Below are 23847 nucleotides of genomic sequence, written 5' to 3'. Positions count from 1 at the left end.
GTCCCTCCACAAGCTTCTGCATGTCAGTCCTCCCAGCAACCAGCTTCTTCATCAGCCAATTACCGACAACTGACTATCTGTGACATGAGCCAGCAGGAGTATAAATATCCTGCGCACAGATCCATTCTTTAGTGGGCCTGGTTACAGCAGCACCAGTACGATGTTTAATAGTTACTTGCTCTTTGTGCAGGTACGTTATTACTCTAACGCTTTATGTATCCGATCTGATGATAAATTTTCGCTGCAGTTTCCTTGCCCACGCAGTGGAAGTCACTCCGAGGCTCCAGTTCAAGTCAGCTGGTACCAATAAAAGCAATCAGTCTGGTAATAAGCCTGGGGCTCTGTGCGCGACTGGTTCTAACACCGCTCTCGATAAGGCTGCTGATGCACATTCTCCACCTGTATGCCATGACACTCATGATCTTTCTGTATCCCAAATGTACTCTTACCTACGGATTGGGCAAAATAGGTTGGCTCGAGGCATTGCTGACATCAACTCCTTTGAGCAAACAGTCGCCTGCCGTTTTAATGTTTTCGAGTCGCGTGTTCGCGCATTGGAATCCTCATTTAATGATTATAGTTCAGTTTGGGAATTACGTGCAGAAATCAGCTCCGTCTTAAATTACCAAAATGGCCTTAAAAATGTTGACCTAGGAAAGAGGTCTCAAGGAAATAATGTTATAATCCGCGGTCTTTCGCAAAACCCCAAAGAATACGCTTCCATAATGTTATCCAAATTTACGTCCGTATTCAGCAAGGCCTCGAAGATTAGCTGTCGTCACATTGAACGCCTCCACAGGCTTGGTAGAGCATGCACTGGTTACACTCGTAGTGTCATTCTAACACTTTCTGACTTCAACGATAAAACCGTGATTCTAATGAAGAGTTATAAACTTAAGGGCTCAAATTTATTCATTACCTAATATTTCACTGCAAGGGTTACATGAATTCTGAAAAAACCTGGGAAGCATCAATTCCTTTTTCTAACAATGACTATGTCGCAAAGTTAAGATACGATCATGCGTTCATTGACAGGGCTCGCTATAACTGGGATGACACTTTAAACACATTAGGAAAAGTACCTAATGAACCATTACCTCGCGTGCCTGTGTCTTTCACTCCCGGCTCATCTACTGCCTGATATTATTCTGGACATCCTGATACCCTTCCGTTTTGAACATTAAGACACGCAGTATTATGAAAAAACTTCGAGACATACTGTCTCTTATATCTATTGATTCTCATCATGTTATACGCATCACTAAGTCATGGCTACATAGTAATATTTATGATTTCGAGTTTATTCCACCCAGTTTTATTGCCGTGCGCTTAGACAAGGTCCACGGCACTGGCCGCGGTGTCGTACTGCTTATCCGCTCGGATCTTCGTTTCTTAGTTTTGCCCTCACCTCCGGATACAGAAACAATGAAGTGTAAAATTTTCTTGAATAAACAGTATATTGTAATTAGTGTTGTATATCGTCCGCCCGATTCTTTCCTTGATCTCCTTCATGCCATTGAAATTTCATGTGCCCGACAAATATTCCTTCATCACAATTTATCTGCACGTGTGATTTCAATGCTCCTGGCATTCTCTGGCCTTCACTAAATACAACAGGTCGTGACGTAGTAGCAATTCGTAAATAATTATTAAATAATTCCTTGTCTGGTGGTCTCAATCAAGTTGTCTCAAGTGCATCCAGGTAAATTCCATCATTGACTAGGTTTTCTTAAGCGCTGATCTAGCGAAAAATGACTTTTCTTGTGAAGTAATTGACGGACTCTCATATCATAAAGGTGTTTTTTTATCGCTCTCTTGTCCAACTTCCAAATCACCCTATACGTTTATTAGTTTCCCTGACTTCACTCGTGCGGACGAAAATTCGTCTACTCATTTCTTAGGTAATCATTTCGATACGTTTTGCTCTCTATCAGACAGAGAGGACGTAAATGGTCTTGTTAATTATTTTAAGGATCTTATCAATCATGTAGTCACAGACTTGTGCCCATAAAAACTAATAAAACTGATGCTAACCTTCCCTGGATGACTCCCGAGATGAATTTATCTCGTCGTGTCCGTATGCTTAGGCGTTCTAAACGAACCAATGATCCCTTAACCCTGGGCACATTTCAAAGGGAAAAAATGAACTTACTTTGAAAATTCCAACGGCCAAACATTTATTTTATCGCGTTCGATGGCCTCATCTGTTAAGAACTAACCCTCGTAAATTTTGGTCTTCTATTTTACCTCACGTTGCTTGACCCGCTTCCTACAAAATTGATAATGACGTCATCAGTTATCCGTCCGTAACATTGAATGCTTTCAGCAAGTATATTCAGTCCGTGTTTTTACACGGTAACAACTTCATTCCTTCTCTTGCCAATATAATTTGTTCTGAAGAAATCGCTCACATTGACATAAACAACGAAGGCATTCTTAAGCTCATATGTGGATACCAGGAAATGCTCTAGTCCAGACGGGATACACAATATTGTTGGTTAGCTATTCCTTGTGGTTATCAGGGTATCTGACGGTCATATTTAACAAATCTTTATCATCTGCAACTGTTTCTTACTCAAGGAGGTTAGCTAAAGGGCGCCCTCTTTATAAATCCGGTGATAAGTAGTATTTATCGAAGTACAGAACCGATTTCAATAACATCGCAGGCACGGAATATCTTAGAAGATATAATTCATAAACACATAATGCTTTTCCTGAAAACTCATCATCTGCTATCTCACAGCATGTGTTTACAGCATGTGTGTAGGCGCCGTTTTTGTACGACAACGCAGTTAGTTGAGTTTAGTCATGCCATTTTCCTTAACATTGATGTTGGCAACCACGTTGACGATATTTCTATAGACGTCTCTAAAGCATGTGACATCGTATTGCATTATAATGTCCTTGCTAAACTTAACGTTGTACTAAATAATGCTCAACTGGTTAACTGGATTTAAGGCTTTCACTTCATTCCCAGTTCGTCTCGTATAGCTCGACCGAATCAGCTGCTATTGATGTGGCATCTGGAGTGTCTCGAGGTCTCGAGGAAAAGCCACAGCTTTTCTTTATTTACATAAGTGATGTGCCTGTTAACATCTCTTCTAACATTCTTCTTTGTGCAGATGATTGTGCATTAAAGGAAGGTATTAACTCTTCTGATGCCCACTAACGTCTGCAAGAGTCATTTGCTAGGTTTTGCTCTTGGTGCAACACCTGGCAAATGAACATGAAGTGTGGCAAAGCCGTCCTTATGTCCTTCTGTAGAAATTAATCTCCTTCTCTTCTTCATTACTCGTTCAATAACCGTACTGTGTGTAGTGTCTCCTAACTGTAAGTATCTGGGTGTCACGTTTACGCAAAGCGTGTCATGGTGAATCACATTGATTACATTTGTAAAAAAAAGCTGTAAAAAATTGCTTCACCTACGTCGTACACTATCCAACTCTCCTAAAGATACTAAGATACTGTTATATAAACCGCTAATGCGTCCTGTTATTGACTACGCATCTGTCGCTTGGAAGCCTTATAAGGAGTTTGAGAGTAACTGGCAAGAAGTAATTCAGAAAAAAAGCTGTAAGATTTATATGTCAGCGTTATGATGTGACCTGTCACCCTCTTCTGCCACTTCATTCCTCGAATTTAACTTCGCTCTATTCACGTCATCGCATAGCCTCGTTAGATTTCTTGCAGAGCATTGTCACTTCTTCCGTTAGACTTTCGAAACACTATACAAAACTGGCGCCAGAGTCGTTGACGAGACGACCTCACTACTTGAACTTGATGCCTTACTTTGCACGCAATGATATGTTTAAACTCAGCTATTTCCCTCTTCCCCTAGAAGATTGGCATTCCTTACCTATGTTATGCTCACCTTGAAATTTTGTATATGCCATCCAGTATGAATGGTTCTAACCCATAACCTTCATCTCTGTATCGTAGCTTTCCCTGTATAATTTTTCATTGTTAATAAACTCCTACAATAGCGTTTACGTCGCTGCAGTATGTACAAATAAATAAATAAATAAATAAATAAATAAATAAATAAATAAATAAATGTATATATATATATATATATATATATATATATATATATATATATATATATATAGATAGATAGATAGATAGATAAATCAATTAATAAAGAAATAAATCAAACATATGTCCTCCTATCTAACGTGCACCGAACTTAACAGAAAGTAGCCTTATCCTAAACGAATAAGATTAAATGCGTGTTGTTGGGAGTGTTGTTTAGAAACAGTCATTTTTATTTCCGTGGCCTATAATCAGGTGGAAAAATTATTCACATTTTTCGTTCTTCTTCTAATGAAGATGTCAAATAAGGGTTTGTAGATAGTCGTAAGAGAAAACAAAATGTCACGTTTCCCGTTTGAGCGTAAGTAAATGTGAGGATCCGCATTAGTGTAACTGGTCGCTACACGACACCACGCGCAGGCGAGGCGCGGGCTCGTAGCTTCGCCTAAACGCTCTCTCTCTCTCTCGTTCCCGCCGCCGGCTCAGGTTGCCTGGTGCAAATCTACTATGCCACAGTACTTGCGCTACCCAGTACCAGCCACATTAAAATGCAATGTGCTCACCACCCTTTCCCTCTGTTTTTCTGCTTTGGTACCATGTGTTCAGTAGGCGTCGAGAAAGGGGAGAGAAAACCCTGTGCACCACTGATTTCTAATATGTTTTGCTGGATGCAGCACACCGCACCGGATGCAGATGAAGCCACTGGAAATGCAGTGTCTTGTAGTCGCTTGTCCTGGAAGCAGGGCGTATGGTGGACTAACTAGTGCATTCGATCAGATAATATTGCTGCCGTGAAATAGTTCCTTTGTGGTTTTTCACATTTTAGGAGGTGTCTTTACATGTCTGGTAAGCGCTTTTATGACAATCTGAACCAGTATACGATAGTGTTCTTTTACATCAAGTTTTTTCTCATTTATTAGTGTTTCCATTGTACGCCACTTACGTTAGCGACACTGTGGACACTGCAACGGCAAAATTTTGGAAACCTCACAACACTGCTTGGGTAGTTTATGGCACATCCGGCAAGCACGCTAGCGGAAGAAATGCGACACATCCGTGCAGACGAAGTGCTGCTGCAAAGTTCTGAAGCACCAACTTCCGGGACAAAGTTGGCTTCAGTCGAGGGTGCTTGATGTGCTGTCCATCCCCTGTAGTAGAGACCAGTGGTGTAGACCCTTTTATACTGGCTTTCTTTTCTGGTCGGAACCTTGGCAACAGCTTCCGCCATACCTTTTTGAACCTGCAACATGTGCAGAGAAAGTCACATCATTGTGCGTTGATTGTATGGCTTTACATTTCTACACATTCTATCAAATCATTAAAAATACAGTTCGCACATTTTTAGTACTGTATATAGACATGATGAACACTCTTACATGTTAACCAGAGGGTTCACTCATGCAGCCATGAAATTATGGGATGCTAGACGTGCGAAACATTACCATCCCTCTGACAGAATGCAACAATAGAATCATACACTGGAAAGCTAGACTAAAATTTATATTTATGAGACACCGTATGAGCATACAGTATGCTTACTGTATGCAGTAGGCCTGTGTCAAGTAAAAGTTAATTGCCAATCGTTTATGCTGTATTTTTACTTATTTTGGGTCAACAAACTGTACAATCAATGTTGGAGCACTGCAACTTGGAGCACTGGTCATTTGCACATACATAATGCGAGAGCAAATACAACACAAGGATAGGAATATGGGCCTCTTAGAAAAAGTACATACACATTAAGATTATAATGTGATGTGATGCCACAATGAAACAGAAAGCAACGCATAGAAGTGGACGGCACTTCCATGCCTCCGAGGTTATTGGACAGACAGTACTTCAGAAGTGCCCACAACACAGTCAAACAAGGCAAAGCCGCATTTCCTTGTGTTCAACACAATGCGTTGGCGGGCTAGTTGGTGCGAATCCATAAATAATTTGTTGAGGGCAAAACAACGGACACAAGAAAGACGACCTCCCCCCCCCCCCCCAGCACGAGGCGCTACGCTCAACTGATATCACTTTATTGCGTCACTCCTTTATAGATAGGAGAATCTAGAAGAAGCGCAGTGAGCATAATGTGCAGGAACCACCAACATCTGATCACAAAAGGGCACTTATGCGACGGAATCCAAAAAACCATCTTGAGCACTGCACAAGCTTAAAGAAGACACACTAACACTGTGACCCCAATGATTGTATAAAGACAGCTTCCGATAACTCTCGGGTGGTGGTATCACAGCACTTTTTCAAAATCGTAGTATCACGAAACATGGCTTCGCACTTCCATATTTTACAATGTTGAGCCAAATGGGAACCTTCGCCTATTGGTATGGATCGCTCATATTCGCCATGTTTCGTGATACCATGATTTTGAGTAAGAGCCGTGATGCCACCGCCCGAGACTTATCGGAAGCTTCCTTCATACAGTCATTGGGGTGAAAGTGCATTAGTGTGCCTTCTTTAACCTTGTACAGCGCTCAATATGTTTTTTTTTTAGATTCTGTCGCATGAGTGCGCTCTTGTGATCGGATGTTGGTGGTTCCTGCACATGGTGTTCACAGCGCATGTTCTTCTAGATTCTGCTGTCTATAAAGGAGTGACGCAATAAAGTGATGTCAGCTGGGAGTAGCGCCTTGTCCTGTCGTCTTTCTTGTGTACGTTGTTTTGCACTAAAGAAGTAAATATGTATTCCTTGTGTGTGTTTGAAGAAAGCTCCACATGCAGTAGCGATTCCAGCATTTCTGCCCAGTGGTTTAGCACGGCGCAGTTTGAAGTGCCACAAAATATAGGGAGAAAAAACTGCATTATAGTCTTGTTGTAAACAAGAATGTAACCTGAAGTGCATTCTGAGGCCAGAAACTATCGAAAAAAAATTTCATGACCCACCACTGTGCAGGGTTTTATAGCAAAATTAAATACATTTAGTGCAAATATCTCACTATGATTGTACACAATGGTGGCAATCTGTAATAACATAAAAGGTGCCTTAATGTTACAACAAAACTTGACATTACTTAATAATAGCCCTGTAAATTTTAGCATTCAGGGGCACCACTTGGTTAAACAATAGTGATGTAATGTCTATGTGTGCAAGTATTACCCATGAATTTCTGCCATTGTCCAAATGGCAGAAATGAATGGGTAATACTTGTATGCTTAGATATTACATCACTATTGTTTAACCAAGTGGTTAAACTATGTCTGCCTAATACAAGATTAGAACTAAAGCATAAATTATATATAGTCACCCTAACAGTAACACCTCATTTGAACTTCACAGTAAGTAGACGTCTGTTGATGCCAGCCTCACCCATCGCTAAACCGTGCTGCATGCTTTACGGAGAAATTATAGTGGTATCACTTAACTCTCAAGCTATTCAGGACTGCAGCATTGTATAAGACATCTACAAATGTCCCATTTCATGTATAACAGCCTGAATTGTTGCGCACCTTACCAAGTGCAAATTAGGATTACTTCTCCTTGTTTAGCATTTTTGCCTGCTAGACCACAATTCAATGACATCAATATACTGACATATTAACTCAAAGAACCTAATTTGGCTAATAGGTTAACACCTTTGCATACTGCCACAGCTGCACTCAGTCATGTGCGTTGAAATAACAATGGAGTGCTTGTCCACCAGCACTGCAATGTCACTAACAGTGATCACCTTCACAGCTAAGTAGATGGTCATGATTCAGGTAGCAAATAGCTAAGGGAAAAAAATGCACTCACTTTGAGAGCTACAATACTGCGATAACTCTAGAGAGATGGACCCATTGCAGGCAGCAGACCTCTTGTCAGCTCCAGCAGAACAGCAGCAACTTGCCTTTCAGTAAAAGAAAATGAATAATTAGTAATGATAAGTTACCTTGTTTTTGCTGAGTATCAATGCAATCTTACTTTCATGCATATCCACTCTCCGCTTTAGTAATACAACTTAATTGTTTGTAAAATAGAGTCTACGATGATACAATTCGCTTCTCTTGTATGTCCAAATTTTTGGCACTGATACAACGTTTACTGCTTGCTTACTGACACGAATGCCTTGACTGCCCAGACATCATTCGAAGTAACGCGTCTTGCTGCACCGCAAGAAGTTGCATGAAGGAAACACAGCAGAGCAGCCAGAGCGAAGAACTTTTTTTTTGGTCATTACAATTAAAACGTGCACCCAAGCAAGAAAGTAACGATCACAGGTATAGAGCCACTTCCATTACCTGGAACGTTTATTTCCGTATTCTTACAGAAGTTCTTGTATCGGATACAGTATGCTCTCAAGCCAATACAAGCGTCAATACAAGTGCGCAACTGAACGCACTTTTATTTTACGCTTTTAACGCGAGTGAGCAAGAGGTCATAAGTGCTACACGGAAACTGCGATCGAGCCGATCGCGCTACCACTGGAATCGATCTGAAAAGCTATGGCGATCTTTTCCCCTATTCATGCATCATTTTTGCCCTAAGACGTTGCATAGTGGTCTCTTGAAACAATATTTCTGTTCTCGACACCGGCTTACCACACATCATTTTAACACATACGTTATGCAAACCGAATAAGATTCAAATGGGCTTACCTCAAGAGCAAGTTACGAGCGCGCGTAGACTGTTGAACATCCGTTCAGGGCAAGCAGGCTATCCGTGTCCAAGCGCATACGTGCACCCAAACACAGGACAACTTCTTCGATGCCGCAGCGTGCAGAGTTTTGTACACGAAGTGAAAGACATCCAGCGCAAATATCTCCGCGCGATGACGGCAAATGACGACCACACAAGCGTACACCACACAGCGACAAATTCGGAACTTTGACAATGCGAACGTGCCGAGACCCAAGCAGCGTAACCATCCATCGTTTCTGTTCTTCGCTCCCGATGCGTCAATCTCTCTTCCTTGGGGTCTTGCTCCTCTCTTGAGTACAATTCAAGAGATATTTACGGTGAATTAACAACTTTTACAACACGACACAAAAAATGCCGGCTGACTACACATGTGCAGCTCCGTCTGCCACTCCTAACAGGGCTTCTTCGATTTTCGCAGTTCTGGCAGCCCGCTGGGAGCCAGACGGCAGCCAGCTAGTTCCGGTTCTGACAGGAAGTCACGTGGGCTGGGATCCCAAGACAACCCGAACCTGCCCGAAGTTTGCAAAATCGAACGCCGGTACATGCAGCTGGCCAAATCTAAACATGCTACCAGCATGGCAGCGCCCGTCGAGGCCGACGCGCGCTCGGCGTAGTCGGCCCATTTATGCGTTGCCACCTTGAAAATGTATAGTTGCATTCAGGAATACGATCGCTTTCGCGCGATTTCGCGCGACTCATTGCAGGACGCGTACTGGGCCAACCTCTCCTTGCGCAGCGCAACAGATGGCCTCCGATGCGGCGGATGACAACACGCGAAATCGTGATTGTATAGTCGAAAGCGATAGCTGGAAGATCCCTGTTCGCAGCGATCACGTCGCCCACCGGCGACATCGATGAGTTGGCGCTGTGTCATCACAAGACATGAAAAAGCAGGTTATCGGGTACGTCTCATACGCATGAAATTTCGCGCCGACCTGCGTGGGCTTCGATTTCAGAAAGTTTGTTGTGGCTGATGGTGCTTCTCATTTAAGGAGCTGGACGCGGCTGGCGCGTGAAAATGCACGTCGCCTGTGACCAGCGAAACGTTTACACGAAAAACAACATTCGTCGCAATCATGAGAGCAAAATAATAAGCCAATGTACGTGTGTCTAAATGTACCGAGTGCAATCAGTGTATTCTTAGATCAACGGCCTGCAGTTCGAACACATATCGGTTTCGAGCTGCCACCTATGCATACGACGGAGAGACGGAGCGAACACGGGCTAACTGCAAAGCCTTCGCTAACAGCAGAGAAAGGAGAGATATACATACGCGAAATATGTGAAAAGGAACGCCACCAGAGAAAGACGAAACCAAGATGTACCGCAATGTGTGAATGAGCGTCTACAACTTGCGTGGAACACGATGCAGATAACATGCACGCATGAGAGCGCGGCGCGCTGTTCACCGCCGCGAAGAAGCAATCAGGACACACACACACACACACAAAAGCTTCAAATGGTTCACCACGGCTCGTATCACACCGCTTCGCGATGCGGAACGGAGCGTTAGCACCTAAAAAGATAACGCTAGAAGTAAGGAAATCCGGATATGACAGTTGGCTGAGCGAGGTAAATTTAAGTCCTCAAGCGCCCGCGTTGCAACCCGTGAAGATGGCGGCGAGCGCCCATCGACTCTTTTCGTCGTCTGCTAGCCAGAGAACTTCCAGAGAGCAGCCAGACCAAAATCGTCCTGGCAGGTTCTGGCAGCCCGCGGGTAGCCAGAACCGTCCAGCGCGAGCAAAACGAACGCCCGGCGGAAGTGCGTAGCGCGGTGGGCGGAGCAACGCGAGAAAAACGAAGACGCTCTGGCTGGCTCTGGCAGCCCGCGGGTAGCCAGAAGTGGAAAATCGAAGAAGCCTACGGACGCGCCGCGCGCGATGCCCCCTGGTGCCGCACTCTGTGAGCGCGGAGAACAGAACCGAATCGGTTTTGTTTTCGCATTTGTGCTCTAGTTACTGGAACTGCAAAATAATTGCTTGACAAATAATTGAATTCTAAAAGAGGAGAACGCTTTCTCTCCCACAAGTTAGTGAGTTTTATACAAAGGGAGAGAGAATGCAGGAAGCAGAAAGGCAGGGAGGTCAACCAAACCGTTCGCTATTGGGGATAGCAAACCCCTGTGCTGCAATGAAGTGCAAAGCAGTGCAGCTCGACGCGTCAATAAGCTCTAGTATAGTGATAATTTGGGCTGGTTGGTGTATGTAATGAACAGTTAAACAATGAGTTGTGTCATAACATTTACCCTTGTATAAAGCACATGAAACTAATGGTGTTGCATTCTGGGTCGAAAAGAAATAAAGCTTGAATTGTTACATCTCGGCACTGGGCATTCTTTCTTTCCGTATTATTTTTTTCTTCTATTTAACAGTACAAAGAGTACTAGCACGGTAATAGGTCCTCCATCTTTAGTCACTTTCCAGTAGTTTGCACACATGTCGGTGCATGTTCGCGTTCTTTATTCTACCGTACAAGAACGAGCGCGCTTACCGGTCTTGTTTCAAGATGAAGCGCCAAATGCTTGCGATTACATCTTACCGCAACAACCAGCACATGAAAAGTGAAGATTACGCGTAATCGATTTGACGCAATGAATGGGCAGTTATTGACAGAGACGAGATATTTTGTAAATATTATGGGAATGAGTTAAACCAACTACATTGCAGTTGAGCAAAGCCCTTTCACACTTTGGTTAATTGCTTGCCGCATTCGAAAGTTTCATCCGACCGTTTTACTTGGATCTATAGGCCGCCAGTCCCCTTCGAGACCATTTGTTGCTAAATGTAAACGCAGTTACGGTCATTATACCACCCCCTGCGTTTCGATACTGATTTATAGTGTGAGCAATTTTTGGCGTAGAGCACCAATGACCTTCTCAGTGCACCAGCACCTGAGTGCCGCAAGCTTGTTTACGTATACACGTATGCCCACGGCCCTTCGTTCGCTTAAATAGATATGCTGTATTATTAACTACAAAGCGCTTAATTTGAGAACATTGCAAGAACACGCATATATTTGCGCATATGATCAGCGATGGCCCATATGCGCGGCAAACTGCTACCGCAGTAGAAGATGCGTATATATATATATATATATATATATATATATATATATATATATATATATATATATATATATATATATATATTTATGCGCTCTGTTATTGCAGCTTTTGGTAGAAGGATAGCTCTCACATTTTGCACGTACCATCATAATGCGTACAGTTCGCGTGTTCAATAAAATATTGTTAGCTGAAACTTTGTGAGTAAGAGCGCCCATTCAGACAGCTTAAATTTTCTCACAATAATACGGATGTTCGCATAATAAAAATACGGAATTCTGTCTGTTTCGTGCAAAACAGTGTATAGCCGCTATATGATTACAGTGAAATGTCCGTAAAGCTTAAAACGGAGAGCATTTTCCGTATATCAACGGCAGATTTTGCCATATTTTTGAAATGTGACATACTTCCCGTATTTTTACCTGCAGTTCTCCGTATAATGACGGAAACATTTAACAGTGCACCTTGACAAGATCAAGCGTGCCAGCCATTGTGCGTATTCGCACTGTCTTCCGTTCTTCGAAGAGTATAGATTGCTCTGAAATTTGTGACAATGAAGGCATACAAAGCAGAATGAACACTGCCACAAGTGCGTCTGAGTCAACAAGTACAATGATCAGACAAATGCATACGCTTCCCATCATTATTCCCATGGTGACTCAACAATTGCAGCGCAAGAGCTTGCTCTAGTATATTGTCGAAAACTCTATGCTCATGGACACTTCATAGGTGGCAATGCGCATGCGCAGTACGCACGAACACGACCGGCTTCGCGCGACCACCTGGAACGTTTAATACACAGCGTGGCGGCCTCAGCTCGCTGTGCGTGACACTGTCGCGTGTTATTGTGTGCCAAGGAGAACGCATTTTCTAAAAGCGCTCCAAACGAAAGCGAACGACTCATGCGGTTTTAACAAGGTTGGTTCTGTAGCCTAAAAGGAAGGGGAGGGGATTCGAGGATGACATACGCGAACTTATACATAAGCTAGTAACAAAAAAAAGAACCTAACTTAGCATTACTTTACTAGCTGCCGACGCTAAGAATAGAAAACAAACACACACACACACACACATATATATATATATATATGCAACGTAATATGCAAAACAGGAATGGTTCGTGTTAGTAACATTGAGGCTAATTGCCCAAGTTAGAACAAATATATTGTACAACATAGCACATTTGTCGGTTTGTTTCGTGGTTATAATGGCAACCAAGGATAACTTGAACTCGGCCTCCTAAATGAACTAAAATGCGCTTAAATGCAAAGCGCCTGCATGAAGCGGAAGGAGGAAAACTTCTGAAGACGCTGCAAACATCGTTTGCAGCTGGTTTAAACGAAGCGCTGTCACAGAAATGCTGTATGAACTTGAATGATGTCGAGACACCAAGCCCAATCAAGGTTAAGTGTTTTTTGTGCATGACCTGCCTAATACAATATCTACTAAGAAAAACCACCACTGGTGGTTCCCTCATATTTTTATTGTGCACAGTCATGTGTCTCTTGTTTCTTACGGCATGGAGAACAATGAGAATTGTCTTCCGCCGATGACTCAGCAATCTTGTGCAGGCGAGCATCCGTGTTTTCACAATGTGAAATCTCGAATGCCGGCAATGACAACATCTCAAAAGTCCGCGAATTGTTTGCTGCTGAAACATGGTTTGGCGCTGCCTTTGTTGTAGCTAGGGATTGGTTGTTTTTCGCGCTAGTGTTTCTGTGCATGCAACGTGGCTTTCTGAGGTGCTAGACGGTGGAAATTTCTGGAAAACTTAGAGGTGAGAAATGCTTGCCTCTCTAACGTTCTATTGCTGCTGTATTCTTTGTTATTTCTATGGCCCACTGTATACTGCGTTTGAAGGTATTCGTACTTATTGGCACTTTGTGTTCTCACTTTTTTCATCTTACAAACAAATGAAAATATAAATGAAGCGGTAGTTTTTGCGCATACGAAAGCGAATGATTTCACGCATCCTCTTCCACTGGTATAAAATCTACAATGTTTATAATAGCAGTTCTACAGTGCACCGCAACAAATTTATCGCATACCTATACAACTGTTTGCATCACGGTATGATGTCACCTCTTAAAGTTGCTGAAAGCTCAGCTCGCAGGTTACAACAAATATGAAACATGGTTGCAGCTGTTGGACAGAAGATGAGGTCGCTTAATGCGCAGGTTGCTTGCGCACACGTACTGGTTTTACTGCGGCAATAAATACTTTGCGAGAAAGACACACACCCGTCAAAATTGCTGAATACATCATCATGCGCGTACACCGCGTATCCTCTCGTTCGAGTAAAGTTTTCGTGTGTAACAACCTTCGTGATGGCGGCGTGCCTTTGGCGTTGCGTTCCTAAGCCCTATGGCGTCGGATTCAATCCCGGCCGCGGCGGCCGCACTTTGATGGCGGCGAAATGCAAGAGCACCCGTGTACCGCGCATCTAGTGCGCGCGCTGTAAACCGGTGTTATTGCTTTCTGCCGAAACGGTTGAAATGAATCCACTGTCCCCCATCATCCCGGGATTCCTAATCGTCTCGTTGTTATGCACGTATAGAGCAAGATTTTCTTTATATATATATATATATATATATATATATATATATATATATATATATATATATATATATATATATATATATATATATATATATATATATGTTGCTTTAGGTATGGTTTTCCCTATCTTGATTTCAATTACCAGCCGTAGGACTTTATTCATTCATTTGTCGCCATACTTCACCTCTAGTCCTAAAGACCTTCATCGCCTGATAGATTCGGAACATCGCCATATAAAACAATTCATGTTTCCTACACTGTAGTCGCGTGGAAAAGATTTCATACGGGAGAAATCTGAAGTACCAAATATCTTACGCATTTGTCAAGAGCAGCCTCTGCTTCTTTAATTATGTTAGAGTGCACGTACACACCCTAGGTTTTAAGAGTTGTAAGATGCAATATAAACATTGATAGGTAACCCTCTCAGCCCGCCCCCTGAAGACACGCGTACAAAATCTTCATTTCCGCTTGCACTGATGAGTTTTCGTTTAGAAAGTGTATAAAAACACCAATTTCGTTTTGAAACTTGCTAATCATATGAATACAATGACAGTCGCAGCACACGATAGTGTCTTAACTACTTCACAAAGAATTACGTATTGATTATTGTAAAACCGAAAGTTTACAGAAACTGTTGGGATATATGGTTTCTTCAATACACTATAATTGTTTTTTAATTGTAGGGTCACGCACAGGATCTGCAAATAAATACCATGAAAATCAACTACTATTCTTTTTACTTTTTGTGCATCTGGGCGTCGTTTTGTCACGGAAAAAGTAAGTATGTTTTTAATTGGCGGCAAACATTTTGCACGAATGAAATTATGCAGATGGTGTGGCATTCAAGCCAGCCTAATTAATCTACATTGTCTGTACTAAAGAACTTGGCAACAATAATCCGCTTGATTTTGTAATTTTACGCTGGAATCGAGGAAAACAAGTAACCCTAAAAATTAAGATTTATATTCAATATATCATCACTCTTATGTAATGCAATTCTGGAGATTATGAAGCTGCAAATCCGGTACTTTTTCTTTCATTAAGTGCAACTAAATGACTATTGTGTGAGATGTTTATACCAATGACTGACATGTGCAATGCCACCATAATTAACTCATGCTACCCAGTGCTTAAGTCTTCTCCGGTAGGGGTCTTATAGATACTTTGTTTTACAAAGTGCTCTGTGTAGCGCACAAACCTTAGAGCCAAAATTAGTATTGTTCACAGCGAAGCTGCTAGCCTCCAGTTGGTCGGGATATTTAGTCGACTTGCGCTCATCCAGAAACAGCACCACCACCTAGCGGCCTCGACCAGTCAGACAGATCTCAAACGGCAACTGGAAAAGCATTTTGTCTTCAAGTTTTCGCGTAACATAACTACGTTTTCTTGTATATTCGATTCACATTCCGATTATATCATGTCTGCAGCTTGCATGTAAATCGTACTTTAAGAATTTCCTGACGCCATTTACTTAAAAAATAAATTAGTTCAACAAGGCACTCGCGCTTGGCGGAGGGCCTACAGGGAAGGGGATGTGTGCTGCACTTCCGCACACATGCATGCGCACGTGATGTACGTGTGCACAGACTGTACCTGTTTTTGATGCGTGGGCGCTCTGTTCTTTGCATCTTTGGCACGGCGTGCGCTGCGACCGTAGTCAATAATATGGCAAAAACTTTGCAAAATAGTACCACCAAATGGGAGTCGCGGCCACTCAGCCAGACCTTTAACAATAAATGCCATCATAAGTGGGCACGAAAAGAAGGCAACCATGTTTAAACTTCCACAGTTTGCTTTTTTAAACTGTGTAGGCATAATTCCCAAGCTGCATAAATTTATGCGAAGCTTTGGACTACAATTGTCCTCCCGAAACGAAGTGATGTCATTTTGAACGACAATGTGAACTTAATGTGGAATAATAGCTCATTCGTGTCTGAACGCCTATAGTTTCCCCAGAACGTGAACTTATTAAACATTGCACACTGTCTCCTAACATCCAAGCATGTCATTATATCGCGATGACTGCAATACACGGTCTAGCTTTTAGCAGATACAATAGAGCAATGTGTCATGCAAGTTACTGCTCTAACTTGAACAATTATTTGGTGTTGTTGTGGAATGTGAAAAAAGAACATGACACGATGCATTTGAACTAGAACTGCATTAACTCATATATATGCACCAGTATCTTGCATGCAAGAATATTGATACGCATCCGATGAAAAATTATGTAGCTGCTTGTTTCTTTTCCAGAAGCGGTGTCAATTTATTTGTTTTCTTTCAGAAGATGTAAATGTCAAGAAACCGAATTCAGATATGATGGAGAAAGCTGTGAAGACGGTGAGCATTTGGTGCAGTGCAGCTTTCGTCGCCTGTTTCAAAGGAATCGATTAAATGTTTGGCACCACTCTATTCATAGCCACCAATGTACAACCATCTTTGAAATCGTCAAAATTTAGAGTCGTCAATAATTTTATTGATTATCAGAAAAACTTTATACGTCGATACATTACTCGGTGCAAATATTTCAGGTAGGTTATCAATGTGCATGGTACAGCACGCTTAGTGTGACTTTTCTCAAACCTTAAGAAAGCTGCGCATCACTATAAAGTAAGTCCTTAGGGTACATGTCAGGGGGTTTTGTTGTATTATTGGTTGAACTGTCCTACAGAAAATATTATATATTATAACGCATATGTGCTACCTGAATATTGCACAATGATGATATGCACGATGCCGTTCTTAGTAAAATGGAAGGGGTATTATATTTCATTCCTGGGCTTTGGAGGCAGGAAGCACATGGTGTCCCAGCTTGATTTATCGAAGTTAAAAAAGTATGCCGACGCCCTCTAGGATGACGCAACTAAGTGCGTGTTGGCAACTCTGTGGAGTAAGTCACACTGTTTTGATATTTAGGCAAGTGTCATATTTATTTAGGGATATTTTTTCGGCATAGCAAGCATGATGCTTACGGCTAAACTACCTACGAGGCAGTTGTAGAGCGCTCCAGGAAACCTCTACTTCAGGAGTTTACGCCTTTCAAATTGTCCCGTAATTTGCTTGGTGTGCTGTAAATAGGGTTTGGGAAATAAAACAAGAACACGTGACTTGCGTCTTTGCCACTGCGCTTTCTGTGCTCTCAAATGTGCTGCGTGTGAACCAATAGTGCACGTCGACTGGTGTGCTGCTGCTTAAAAAGTGACAGCGCATACGTAGCGCAGCGCGATCCCATACGTAGTCTGACAGGGCAGTCAGACTACGTATGGGATCGGGTTCCACCAGGAAAAGTTCTTTTTTTCGTCTCTTTTCGGAAACAGTTGCCTTACCATTTCTACGCTTGAAGTTAATGCTCATTTGCGTGCCTTCTTTTCCTATCTGTTGGCTTATGGTTGCGAGTGAAATAAAATTGGCCCTTCGCTTTCTCTTATTCATTTTTTGTGTGAAGTTACTACTAGCGCCTTCCTCAGCAGCTCTCATATTTCAGAAATAGTTACTAAAGAGAAAACTTCGCTTACAGTCTTGCCCGACAATTTCCGTTTTAAGAAAACTTCCAGTTAACAGTAAGACTACGAAAGGGATCATCACCCGTGAACTTGACAAAAGTTGCTCGTGACGAACTCCTTCTCCTTTACCCACCAAAGTGAAATGATTGCTGGTTGAAAAGATGTAAAGCGGCCTGAAATAATTTTAGCGAAGTCGTCATAACGAATTTGTCATAACAGGACACACTCCTATGGTATATTTTGCTGCGAAAATGTATTTGAATGCTTTCCAAGGAAGCGCAGTGATTGTAAAACATTGCTATTTATTCCCTTTGCGACTTTGCGACTGCGGCTAAAATGTTTGACGGCAGGGATGGGCTTCAAACCATTTGCTGACGTGTCACGCCAGGAACGCGCAGTACTGACACTGCTCAGCCCCCTATGTCAACCGCTGTGGTGGCATAGTGGCCTCAACGTTGCAGTGCTAAGCCCGAGGACGCGGGCTCGCATCCCGGCCACCACGGCGCCATTTTGAAGGAGGTGAAATGCAAAATTTAGAGGACGCTTAAGCTTCGCTCTTAAGAGTTGAACGCGACAGCATTCAAAGACCACTGCCTGCTCCTCACGCTTCCCGGCAACTGCAGCACATGTAACCGTACAATTTAGAGGCAAACGCTGGCGGCGAATGCTACGCACGAAGGCAAGCTTTCCGGAAGGCACGCGGCCTCTTAAGTGAGGGAATCGCGTCCACAGTCCACAGCCGCCAAAAAATTGCATCATTTAAATGCTTCTGTTCTTGCTTCGCACTTTTATATTTCAGTCTGAAACGATTTAACATAAAAAGCATGGGTGGTCGGCGTTTTGTTTCATTACATTTGTTTGCGGGCTGTCATTCTCAAAATTCCGAGGAAAAACATTGTCAAGAATGAGACGAAAAGGGGTTAAGTGAGGGGCCAGATTTTTTTAAATAATCATATTATTACGATATAATCGAGCGATGCTCAAGAGACGAGCCACCGCGAGAACGACGATGAAGTTGGTCGGTGCCCTTGGCACGAGCGAGTGTCAATCTGGCTGCCTGGCTCCAGTGTAAATAGCGTGTAAATAGCCTCTTTCGTCTGTGTCTTTCTACATGTAGCAATATCATGAGAAGCCAATAAACAAAGACACCAAGCAAAACCGACGGGGAATTGTAATTGCTAATTGAATTAAAGAAATTAAAAATGAAAGCGGATGAAGAAAAATTTGCCGCAGGTGGGGAACGATCCCTCGTCTTCGCATTAGGCGTGCGATGCTCCAACAAACTGAGCTACCGCGGCGCGGTTTCCGTTTCCGCTTTCTTGGGTATTTATGCGTTACTACTAGAATTAACCATGCGGCTGCTGGCCAGCGCAACCATTCACAAACCTTGGCGGCGGATGAGGAACATCTTTTCGGCTACAGGCGACAGCAGTACGTGATGTTTCTAACTGAAGGCAACTGGTCAATAAACCAGCACAATATATCTGAAGGAATCAATGTTTTCGGATTCGAGACGCTCGTTATGTAAGAATGTAAGAAAGTGGGTCAACCGAGGGGCCTGATTTTTTTATTAATTTTATCATGAGAAGCAATAATGCCAAGACCTCGGATCATTCCCCACCTGCGGGAAGTTGTTTTTTTCATTCCTTTCATTGCGATTTATTTATGATTTCTTTAATTCAATTACTAATTAGAAGTAATTTTCCCTATGTTTTCCTTGGTGTCCATGTTTGATGGCTTCTCATGATTTGTCAAGGATGTAAGACAATGTATGAGCAACTTTAGCGATAGAATGGTGTGGAAATATAACCCGCGTATACCACATGCCATATAGCAAGGCGTTGCATATGCATATGTCTAAGCATATACTAAATTTTTCACTAACGCACAACTCCACCGACAACGACAACGACATCGGATTTTCTGCGACTCAGCACCCTTACCTCTATAGCGTTAATAGCCACTGCTGCTTCAAGCGCAGAGTTGACGATGCTGCTAGGACGCCGGCAGAGTCCTCGTCGAAGAGGTTAGCTTTCTATTAACCGATGTCGTGGACATACTGGAAGGCTAGCGCTGTTCCCATTTGACTTCGTCAACCTTATAGCCAACATCTGGCCAGCGGCGCCCGAGTTGTTTGTTCATTTTGATGATCGCTGCTCATGAAGCGTATTTCATACAAATGACACGGTTGTTCGATACAAACGCAGAAGTTTTGATCGAGTGACCATGCTCTGACGCACACATGCGTACTACCGCACGCAGATGGGCACTACAACATGGCTCAGCAATATTTTAGCAAGAGCACAATTTTGCGATCCGGAGGACCCACCACAACTTGTGCAAACGGTGCCTCCCCACTTTCCTACTGGCTGGAAGAATAAAACAAAAGGTTTAAGTCGAGACCGTATACGTTGGAAACACATCTTTTTTTTAATTCGTAAATATAGAAAAAATTATCAAGTATGCTTCGTTATCGACTATGCTTTAGTAACACCCGGCAGTTGTATGAGGGAGCCATTGCGTCAACCTGTTCTGTTTAGTTGCAGGTGTCTCAATAAAGGAGTTTTCCATCTAAGCGCTGCTTGGGATGTGTACAAAACCTAAAGCATAGAATTTATTATACCACTATTCTAAACTTTAACAAATATGGTGGTGCATCCGTCCTTCGCATGATTGGTGACGTTAACGCGGTTATCAATTATTCATGCGATGAATGTATAATTCGTGGAGATAATTTGGGTGTTCTGTACGATATGGTAATTAATATGATCGCTGTGATGAGGGATGCAACAAAGCACAGTTGTGTTGTGAACAAGCGGCGATCTTCACGTGCTCTACTGCATTCTTATATATGTTGTTACGCGAACGAAGGAATAAATGGAGACTATTAACAAAGTACAGTTGCAAAGGATAATGCAGCGCTGGCCACTGCTGCTGCGTTCGTCGTCTTCGTCGGGGCGCCTGCGTGCATCGGTCACAAGAAACACGCAATACGCATGTACCATTACGCCCGGCGGTAGAAGCACCGTCCCGGTGCGTCTAAATATCGGTGATAACAGGAGAGTAATAAGGCTGGAGGCGTGCGACATGCACAAGGTCAGCGGAACTTGGGGCAGATGAAGGACTGGTACTGACTGGGGCGATTTCGTAGGTAAATGGAGTCAGGGCGCGCAGCATCCGATATGGGCCTGCGTACTGAGAGAGGAGATTTTCTGACAGACCAACGTGACAAGTAGGGGACCACAGGAGTACCAGAGATCCAGGCGAATAGTGGTGGACAGCTCTGTGTTGGCGATCGTACAAACGCCGTTGCATCTGTTCAGAGGTCAGGAGGCAAGTGCGGGCAATTTCACGTGTTTGGGCTGCCCTGGTGACGGCGTAAAGTGCATACTCGCTGGTCTCTGCTTCGGCAGATGGAAGGGATGCGTCCAGTGGCAATGTGGGTTCGCGGCCGAACAACAGAAAGAACGGAGAATAACCTGCGGTGTCGTCACGCGAAGGATTATATGCAAAAATGACATAGGGTAGAGCAAGGTCCCAATCAGTATGGTCGGACAAGGCATACTTTGCAAACACGTCTATTAGGGTACGATTCAGACGCTCTGTGAGACAATTAGTCTGTGGATGGTAACACATACTCAGCTAGTGCTTGAATGAGCAGGACTGCAGGATGTCGGTGATGACTTTAGAAAGAAATGTCCGACCAGAGTCAGTGAGCAGTTGGTGCGGAGCGCCATGCTGCAGAATCACGTCGCGTAAAAGAAAATCGGTCACATCTGTGGCGCAGCTCGTTTGAAGCGCTCTGGTGATGGCGTAGCGGGTGGTGTAATATGTTGCTACAGCAACCACCTTGTCGCCAGACGTGGACAGAGGAAAAGCGCCAAGTTCCAAGCCATCAATGATGGTGCGCAAGGTGGCATCACGGCGTTGCTCACCGGCAACTTGTAGCAGCACAAAACGCAAGCGTCGGCATCGGGGTCAGGGTGGGCGGGTGGTTCGTTCACTGGATAGCGTGATAAGCAGTCTGATAAGTTACAGTGTCATAAGCAGTCTGTAATCAGCCCGACTTGTACATTACTGCATTGGAATATTCTTGAAGCCGCAAAGCCCAGCGACCAAGCCGGCCTGTAGGATCCTTGGGTGAGGAAAGCTAGCAGAGCGCGTGGTGGTCCGCGATGACGGAGAAGTGCGTGCCATACAAGTACGGGCGGAATTTGGAAACCGCCCAGACGAGAGCCAGGCATTCACGATCTGTAATCGAATAGTTGCGCTCCGCTGCTCTGAGCAGGCGGCTAGCTTAGGCGATAACACCAAAGGCGAAACCCTTTTGGCACTGGGCTAAGACGGCTCCGATACCGTGACCACAGGCATCGGTACGGACCTCTCTGTAGGAGAGGATGGGTCAATGTGGGCCAGTATAGGTGGAGTGGTGAGAATGTTGGTGAGCTGGGCAAACGCGGCTGCTTGAGCAGGGCCCAACGTAAACGGCACGTCCTTCTTCAGGAGATCAGTAAGTGATCGGGCAATTGCTGCGAAGTCTTTAACGAAGCGTCGGAAGTAGGAGCATGGTCCTACAAAACTTCGGACGTCTTTGACAGACTGAGGTTCAGGAAAAGACGTTACAGCACGAATTTTCTCCAGGTATGGTTGAATACCGGAAGCGTCGATGAGGTGGCCCAGCACTGTTATCTGCCGACGACTGAAGCGACACTTGAATGAATTTAGTTGCAGCCCAGCCTCGCGGAAGACTTGAAAAACAGCTGATAAACGCTCAAGGTATGTCTCAAATGTACGCGAAAATACGAGAACGTCGTCTAGGTAGCAGAGAAATGTTGACCAATTGAACCCGACCCTTGAAGGAGAGTTCATCATACGCTCGAACGTTGCTGGGGCATTGCATAGACCGAGTGGCAAAACTTTGAATTGATATAGATCATCCGTGGTGACGAATGCGGTGTTCTCTTGGTCCTTTTCATCCACAGAAATTTGCCAATAACCAGACCGAAGGTCTATTCATGAAAAGTATTTGGCACCGTGGAGAGAGTCGAGAGCGTCGTCAATGCGAGGCAAGGGATAGACGTCTTTCTTGGTAATGCGGTTTAAATGACGATAATCCACGCAGAAACGCCATTCGCCATCTTTTTAACAAGTACCATGGGGGAGGCCCAAGGGCTTGACAAAAGATCAACAATACCTTTGGCAAGCATCTTGTTCGCTTCATCTTGAATAACCTTGTGCTCTGAAGCAGAAACTCCTTATGACAGGCGATGAATAGGACTGGAACACCAGTATTTATATTATGCTAAAGTCTGGCCCAATTGTAAATTGTTGAGATGAGAGATGTTGTGGTAGGAAAGCCGAAGGGGACACAGAGCTGCTGCTTGTTCAGGCAAGAAGTCCGCAGCCATCATGGGACCAAATGTTGCCTCAGGGCAAGTAGCATGCTATGGACATAATGAAGAATCTGAGCAAATGTCCACTAAAAACGTCGTGACATGGTCATCTCCTAGAGCATGCAGCGTTGCAAACGATATGCCTTGGGGTAGAACTTCCTTTTTCAGGCAAAAATTGACGACGTGAAGCCCTGTCCGGTTATCGGCGATGGTGACGACGTAGTGGGGCACAGGGATATTGCGCATCAAAGGGACATTAGGAAGAGGTGTGGCGACGTAATCACCATCGGGCACAGGAAAAGATGATAGCAAATCGACGAAAGTCAAGGCTTTAGGTGGCAGGCGGACGAAGGCGATCGTACTAAAGTTGTTGGGCAGTTCGGCACGAATATGCGTGAGTAGAGGAACTTCGAGGCAAAGGGTACCAGCAGAACAGTCGATCAAAGCTGAATGTCCTGTAATAAAGTCGAGTTCAAGGATTAGGTCATGGGAACAATTGGTCAGCACTGTAAAAAGAACAGGAATGTGGTGGTCGGCGATACTGATACGGGAAGTACACATTCCAGTGACTTCAACAGTGCCACCATCGGCCACGCGCACGGCTCGAGTAGTAGTAGGAAGCGTGAAAATTTTCTTCAGTCGACGGCGAAGGTTACAATTCCTTATCGAGTAAAT

At 43.6% G+C, this 23847-nt stretch overlaps 1 protein-coding gene across 6 annotated transcripts in view; it reads left to right on the top strand.

Annotated features, from left to right (window-relative positions):
• Nucleotides 1–13385: 13385 nt before the first annotated feature.
• Nucleotides 13386–23847, top strand: part of LOC126526347 (uncharacterized) — a 185398-nt gene continuing 174936 nt past the window's right edge. For 3 of the 6 annotated variants that reach the window (XM_072289687.1, XM_072289688.1, XM_072289685.1), the window contains exons 1-3: nt 13386–13494; nt 14960–15053; nt 16561–16616. In XM_072289687.1, coding sequence (XP_072145788.1) covers nt 14990–15053; nt 16561–16616 — 120 coding nt within the window. In that variant the 5' untranslated portion in view covers nt 13386–13494; nt 14960–14989. Of the gene's footprint in view, nt 13495–14959; nt 15054–16560; nt 16617–23847 lie in introns of those variants that run through there. The other 3 variants (XM_072289689.1, XM_072289686.1, XM_072289690.1) reach the window with 2 other exon arrangements.

This window comes from Dermacentor andersoni, chromosome 8 (genome assembly GCF_023375885.2).
Source record: "Dermacentor andersoni chromosome 8, qqDerAnde1_hic_scaffold, whole genome shotgun sequence".
NCBI classification, from domain to species: Eukaryota; Metazoa; Arthropoda; class Arachnida; order Ixodida; family Ixodidae; genus Dermacentor; species Dermacentor andersoni.
The sequence above is the reverse complement of the archived record's forward strand: the minus strand, read 5'-3'. Positions and strand labels throughout refer to the sequence as shown.